The sequence below is a fragment of the Protomyctophum bolini genome (genome assembly GCF_963924005.1).
Source record: "Protomyctophum bolini genome assembly, chromosome: 11".
In the NCBI taxonomy this organism is placed as follows: Eukaryota; Metazoa; Chordata; class Actinopteri; order Myctophiformes; family Myctophidae; genus Protomyctophum; species Protomyctophum bolini.
The window spans coordinates 9124064-9131563 of NC_137872.1; the positions used below are offsets into that span (position 1 = coordinate 9124064).

The following is a 7500-nucleotide window of genomic DNA, read 5'->3' on the forward strand; positions in this document are numbered from 1 at the left end:
GAGGGCCATGGGAGCTCCATTTGTTATTCGACCTTCATAGATGGCAAATACACTGAGAAACGGACCTTCGCTCTCCACGGTCACGGAAGTATCAGAAATGAGCCATGCAGCTACAAGGTTTCTGTCAGACGGCGACACTGCCTTCTGTTTTATCTGTTCAGTGCTCTGCATGCAGATAGCATGCTCTCTGTTATGTTCTCTGTTTCCTGTTCAGTGCTCTGCATGCAGAGAGCATGCTCTCTGTTATGTTCTCTGTTTCCTGTTCAGTGCTCTGCATGCAGAGAGCATGCTCTCTGTTATGTTCTCTGTTTCCTGTTCAGTGCTCTGCATGCAGAGAGCATGCTCTCTGTTATGTTCTCTGTTTCCTGCTGCATTTCATCCGATGGGGTGAACAACACATCCCATCTTTTATGTCCTTCTCTCTGCTTCGCTCTGGTAAACAACAACGTTCTGCCCCTCCTTAATGTTGCCACATCATCTCTAGGGTGGATGTCTGTCTGTATTGCTACGGATGTATCTAACATAGAGCGCCGAAGTCCTGACGTCACACGCTCATCCCTCAGATTTCCCCATGTTCATGGAAGTAATTTCTCTATGGAGAATAACATGGGGGCATCTTAAAATCGTCTCATATAAATAGGCTATTGTGGTCCAAAAATAAACAAGCTCTCTCAGCGTTATTGTCAGGGAGGTGTCTCTGTTTTGTTTGCGACAGTCAGTCACTCATATATGATACAGTCTGCTTCTAGCGAAAATGTAACTAATTCAGGAGCAGTTTTCTCTCAGTCAGTTGATTCTTCATATCCATACGAGTGAAACGGCCCGGGATGACATGTTTATTTTTCAAACACAGTTTTTATATGAGGCGATCTAAAATCCTCCTATGCAGATTACAATAAAAAGTACATGAACCCATGGACTTAGGTGTGTGTGTGTGTGTGTGTGTGTGTGTGTCTTACGTAGGAGGTATTCAGCAGCGTCTGCTTCATAATCAGTTGCTTCTGGAAAGTGGTCGATCTTCTTGCACACCCCTCGATACGTCCCTGCGTCCACACACACACACACACACACACACACACACACACACACACACACACACACACACACACACACACACACACACACACACACACACACACACACACACACACACACACACACGCGCATAAACCAATGGTAATGAGCCATTTATGTCGCACAAAATGCTTAACAGCCCTATGAGTGTCAATGCATGAAAACATCAAACATCAAACATCATTTCAAATTCAATTATCAGTTATTCATCCGTAATTATAGTTTTTAATGTTTCAGTAAATCTCATAATTGCTATATTTAACCCATCCAATCACACGATCAATTGTTATTCATTTAAATGTGTGTGATGCGGTCCAACATGATCAATTGTTATTCATTTAAGTTTGTGTGATGCGGTCCATTTCTTATTTCACATAACGTGTGTTGTAGGACAAGCCCATTTTCAACTGTTCGCAGCTTAATGGCGTTCTAGTGGAAGCTCTTTGATGTGTGTGACTACACACAGTGGGCGTGTGGCCAGCCCTTCGCTGTAGCTCTCTCCCCAATGAAACATTGGAAACAGTGGATATAGGACGAGCCAGATAGAAAAGCTCACTCAATGAAGCCACGGCTCGGGTGCGGCGGCTGCATTGGAACCCAAAACGAGATCAAACAAATTTTTACATCAGCAAAAACTGGGAGAGAATTGTATTAAAACATTGCCCGAGGAGGTGCACTGCACAAAATAAACAAACCCGGCCGACATACATCTACGGGAGGCTTTCGCTGAGGCTGCTGCGTTGACATCAGACTGTTGAACAAGGCATGAACATGAACTCCCTATCATTGCCATTGGGCAGAAACCTTGTATCTGCATATTTCAATTTATGTTTTTGCGTAAACTAATGGCCTATACTTCATCATGAAAGTTAATCGGCTATTTTCACACTTTTTAAAATGTTTTAACATAATAAAAAAGGAATGGATTCGGACATAGTCTATACATACAAGGTTTCCACCCCACAGCAATGCTAAATGCTCACGTTCACGCTTCCTTACACACGTGACACACCTGCTGATGCTAATGTTTCTAAAATAACATTTACACACCTGCATTGGTGCTAATGTCTCTAAAGTACATGTAGCCTACACACCTGCATATGATGCTAATGTCTATAACATGTAGCCTGTACACACCTGCATAATATCTCTAAAGAACATGTAGCCTTACTAGCCGACCTACGCAGCAAGCTGCCAACTTGATTGGCCGAGCGATGCACCGACGTACTTACGCAGCCGAAAACAGTACTTGCGCACGCTCGGCTCACACAAGTAATAACTGGGTTGGGCATGCATTTCCAACTTGCATCGTTCCAAGTAGGCCAGTGCCCAACAACGGGCACCGCTCTAGTATACAATATACATCTGCATAATGCTATACATTACCTGTATATCTTTGTTTTATTTAACCTGCTTCTAAAGTTCTCTTCTGCTCTAACTCTACCTCGAGCCCCTCTCTTCTCACCGATCCACGGAATAGTGCAAAACTGATGGAGCGAGCACAAGAGAGGGATTTTCACCCACTTATTCTTTATATCTCTAAACCCGCATGCGATGTGACAGATAAACCTGACCCTGACTGTGATGTTTACTGTATATGTTTGTTTTCACAGAGTGAGCATGCAATGTTGCAGACGCCATTGCTTGCTGTGAGCACCTGGGTGAGCCCCTCCCCCTTCTGCCCATGCTGTTAGTGAACCCCCCCACCCCCTTTTTCCACCGTTAACATTCCCCAGGGGTTCTCTCTGAGAAAGCAAAGCCTGCAGGATGCAAGGCTAGTGACCTGTAAGGACCTGTAAGGACATACACTTCTCCACCCGACCCGGTATCATTCCAGAGAGAACTGAGAGATGCCGCTGCATGTGTTACGGTAACTGATCCTAACCATATACTTTAACCTGTAGGTCTTATAGAGAAATGCACTCCAGTTACTTACAACTGTACTCGGATCGCTTTATCTGTAAGCTCACACGTGAGCTTCATGTGGATCTGCTGTTTTGTGGCTAACGTTCCCCACCACAATACGGATGCTGGCGTGGTTAAAGAACGCACTTGCTTTTTTCCGCTCTAATGGCCACAAAAGGAACAAATACACATGCTCACGCATAATATAGTACAGTATAGTCCATACATTCACACATTATTATGCACACACACACACACACACACGCACACACACACACACACACACACACACACACACACACACACACACACACACGGTGTGCATGGTATTGACAACTGTAGAGTGTAAGGGGGGGATAGGGATTGTGAGGGTGCAAAGTGCAAAGCAAGAGAGATGGAGGCAGAAAGAGAGAAGGACCTAAATGAGGGAACGACAGGAGACAGAATAGAGAGATGAAGGGAGAGAGAGAGAGAGAGAGATGACAGATGATGCAGGACAGAGCTGTTGCCCTTAGGCTCTGTGTGGGAAACACTAATGAAATGCCTTATCATACCGGGCATGTTCACACGCACACATGCACACACGCACGCGCGCACGCACGCACACACACACACAGAGCCTCATTAAAGTGATAGGCTATATGAACACCATCAATCATGCATGTAAGTGAAGGTTTGTATACTGTCAGCTGATGTGTTGTATACTGTCAATATGTGTATGTGTGAATGCACTGTGTGTGTGTGTGTGTGTGTGAGATGATAAGGTATTTCATTAATGTGTCTCTCCACTGTATGCTCTGTGTTCATCAGTGTACCTGTGCAGGTGTGTGCGTGAGCGTGTGCGTGAGCGTGTGCGTGCGTGTGTGTGCGTGCATGCATGCACATGTGTTGAGGTATCTTGTGAGCTGCAGTGTGTCAGGCTGTGGGTGACTCATCCATCTTTGCACAAATCCCTCCTATTGCATTTCTCACACACACACTCACACACACACACGCACACAAATTAGACACAAATTGATGGCTCTGTGTGTGTGTGTGTGTGTGTGTGTGTGTGTGTGTGTGTGTGTGTGTGTGTGAGTGCGTGCGACTGTGTGTTCACTTGTCTCTCTGCATGCATGTATACAGTCATTCACACATTCTACTGGTCACAGCATAGAGCATCTCACACACACACACACACACACACACACAGTGGCCACTACTGTAATATGTCCACTAGTCTACCTCATGTCCTTCTCTCTGTTCTTTCTCTGCATGGGAGCACGTGCACCTCTCTCTGCCCGCCATTCTTCCATGTACAGTCAGGAGTGGCGAACCAACTAATGTGAATAGTATTTGTAGTATAGATAACAGTATAGCACAATTTTTTATGTGCACCCTATCCCTATGGCCAGAGAAAAATAATGAAGTCTGTGTGTTTGACTATAGGGTTTGACTGGATTGCTGAATTCCTACAATGCCCATAATGCTTTGGTGCACTGCCCCTCCTTTTGGAGAGGGGGGAGGCAGTGTGGAGATGTGACTTAGGAAGTAGGTGAGACCACATTTTCATGACAAATGTTTGGACAGGAACTTGGCGTCATGACTAAAATATCTTAAAAACACATATTGCACATATAGAAACACCCCAGGAAAATGTTTCTTGAGTCCTAAACATCATGAAAATATGTTGCAAAAGGGGTGCAGTGGCCCTTTAGCAGCTGTATGAGTGAGAGCGCTGCAATAAAGCAGCATCTAGAATCAGTTGGAATTCTCCAGGAAAACATACGGTAATCTTTCAATCTAACATGCATGCACACACACACACACGCACACTATGACATTATGGAAAACTACCGTAAATGCTTGATGAATGTAGTGTGCGTGCGGTGCGTGCGTGCGTGCGTGCACGTGTGTGTGTGTGTGTATGTGCGCGTGTGTCATCAGTATGAATCGCTAAATGTCACATAAGCTTATGTCAGTCAGGTGTCCTAACAGGCCTATATGATATCATCATTCAGGACACGCACGCAGGTGTACGCACACACACACACTCATCACATGTATGAGTATAGGCTATTGGCCTTAAGCTCATATGACCATTCATCTGAGCTTACCATTCTGCAGTACACAATATTCTATACTAGATTTACAGTATAATATATCATCTATCATTCTGCCTCTCCTCTTAATTATCTCCACTACACTACTGTCAAACTTTACTATACATATTGGGAGAAACGGCTGAGCTAGTAGTAGTAAGCTGACTGTCTGCCCATTCCTCAGACATTTCGTGTTCCCAAAAGAGTTGAGTGTGACGGATAGTTTTGAAGGATGAGTTTCGTCAAGGCTGTGCAGTTATCTGAAAATAACACACCAGCAAGCAGCAGCTTGCCCCCCCCCCCCCCCCCCACACACACACACACACACACACACACACACACACACACACTATCAGGGAATCCGTGGCAGTGGGACTGCCTTTTCATCTGCCGGGGCAGTTCCTATAGCAGGGGTGATACTGTATGCTTCGGTTAGATATGCTCGGACAACAATTCATGTTTGGCTGATAATCTATATATTGTCGCTGTGGGGCAGAAACCTTGCATGTCGAAAACGTTTCATGAACTGTGGATACAATGTACTAGTAACTATTTGTAGTCAAATATATTACACTGTTTCTCGTAGTATTTTATAGTAATAAAAAACAAAAGTGTTCAAAAGTGAATCCTATACTCTACTACGACGTCACGAGATACATGACATGAATAATGTTCTGTAAAGTTCGGGGATGTCCTGGAAGGTTGTGGAATGTTGGACGGGGAGCGGCTGAACTGCGTGCTGTTCTGGAGCCATAATAACACACTGGGCCGCGAGAACAATAATAGAATTTATGAACCATAAGTGAAATCAATAAAGCAAAGCTGTCAGCGCCCCAGGGCCCATGGAAATCTGATCAGGTTTTGCATCTCTATTCAGCGGCAGTGCTTATATGAGGATGTTGTCACAACAAAACAACACGTGCAAGCACACGCACACACGCATGCACGCACGCGGACACGCAAGCATGCACGCGGACACGCAAGCACACGCAACTCACACGTTCACACAATTGTGTTCATTGCTGTGTGTTCCTCACAGCAATGAGGGATGTTCTTTTTTTGCGCAGCTGCCACTCACCCAAGCATGTTATTTTTGTTCTGTTCTTTGGGAACGTGCGTTTGGGAATGTGCCTGCAAGGTTTTCATGGAAATTGCACCCTGTGCTCATGATTTGAGCCATGGAAATTAAAAAATCTGAAAGTTTTTGTTTTGTTTAATGACTATAGAGATACTGTGTACCGATTTGCCTGATGTTCGGTCAAAATCTGTAGGAGCACTATCAAAAATGTGTTTTGCAAAAGTCTGCCTCCTGGTGGTGCTATAACAGGCCCATGTGAAACACTGGGGACAGAGGTTCTGCTCTGGGACGCAGGGAGTGTGTTCGCACAGTTTGGCTGCCATCATGCCAACGGTGACAAAGATTAGCTGTGTGTCGCAAATGCACACACACACACACACACACACACACACACACACACACACACACACACACACACACACACACACACACACACACACACAGACAGGGTGCAAAACAAAGTCTTGGCCATGCCTTTCGGCCTGGTGGAGACAATAAAGACTTAAAGGTGTCTCTCTAGCCAGTGATGTATTTAGGGGGATTTCATTCAGATGGTCACTCTTCCTCTCCCCCTTTTCTCTCCCTCTCTCTCCCTCTCTCTCTCTCTCTCTCTCTCTCTCTCTCTCTCTCTCTCTCTCTCTCTCTCTCTCCCCTCTCTCTCTCTCTCTCTCTCTCTCTCTCTCTCTCTCTCTCTCTCTCTCTCTCTCGCATTAGAGCTGAACATAATACAGATTGATACTTCCTTATACCTTCTCCCCCCACACCTCTCTCTCTCTCTCTCTCTCTCTCTCTCTCTCTCTGCCTCCCTCTCTCTCTCCATCAGCCCATGTCTACCTAGTGTTGTGTGTAAGGGGGAACTTAATGCAGATTGATTATGCAGAGAGGCTATCAAGGCCAACTTCAATGATGTCAGCTCAGCCAGACAGAGACAGCTCACTGCAATAAGCTGGAGACAACACCTTGACAAGGAGAGAGAGGGGGGGGAGAGGAGAGAGAGAGAGAGAGAGAGAGAGAGAGAGAGAGAGAGAGAGAGAGAGAGACTATAATTGTGTGTAGTGGATGTAGTGGATTACTTTGTGAGGACTGGAGTACCTCTCATGAGGACACTAAACTTCACTTTCCATGTTTGAATTAATGCTTACAATTAAAGGACAGCATTTTTGTTTCTTTTCTCTCTTTTTTGAAACACAGGCCAATTACCGAGACAAGACAAGACACAACAAGCTCTCCGAAGAAGCATCAAACCACAGTTTAATACCCGTGTACCCTTTCCCTTATTTAGTTCTTCTTTAAACGAAAAGAACAAATAAACAACACAGGGTTCACTGTTTGCCAACACAACTCATCTCTCCCTACTGTCTG

The 7500-nt window shown here is 45.0% G+C and overlaps 1 protein-coding gene across 1 annotated transcript in view; it reads right to left on the minus strand.

The window, feature by feature from the left end:
• cacng3b (calcium channel, voltage-dependent, gamma subunit 3b) overlaps nt 1–7500 on the minus strand; it is a gene marked incomplete at both ends in the record, with an annotated part of 25493 nt that overhangs the window by 5698 nt on the left and 12295 nt on the right. The window contains one exon of the mRNA XM_080775885.1: nt 960–1043. Coding sequence (XP_080632011.1) covers nt 960–1043 — 84 coding nt within the window. The remainder of the gene's footprint in view (nt 1–959; nt 1044–7500) is intronic.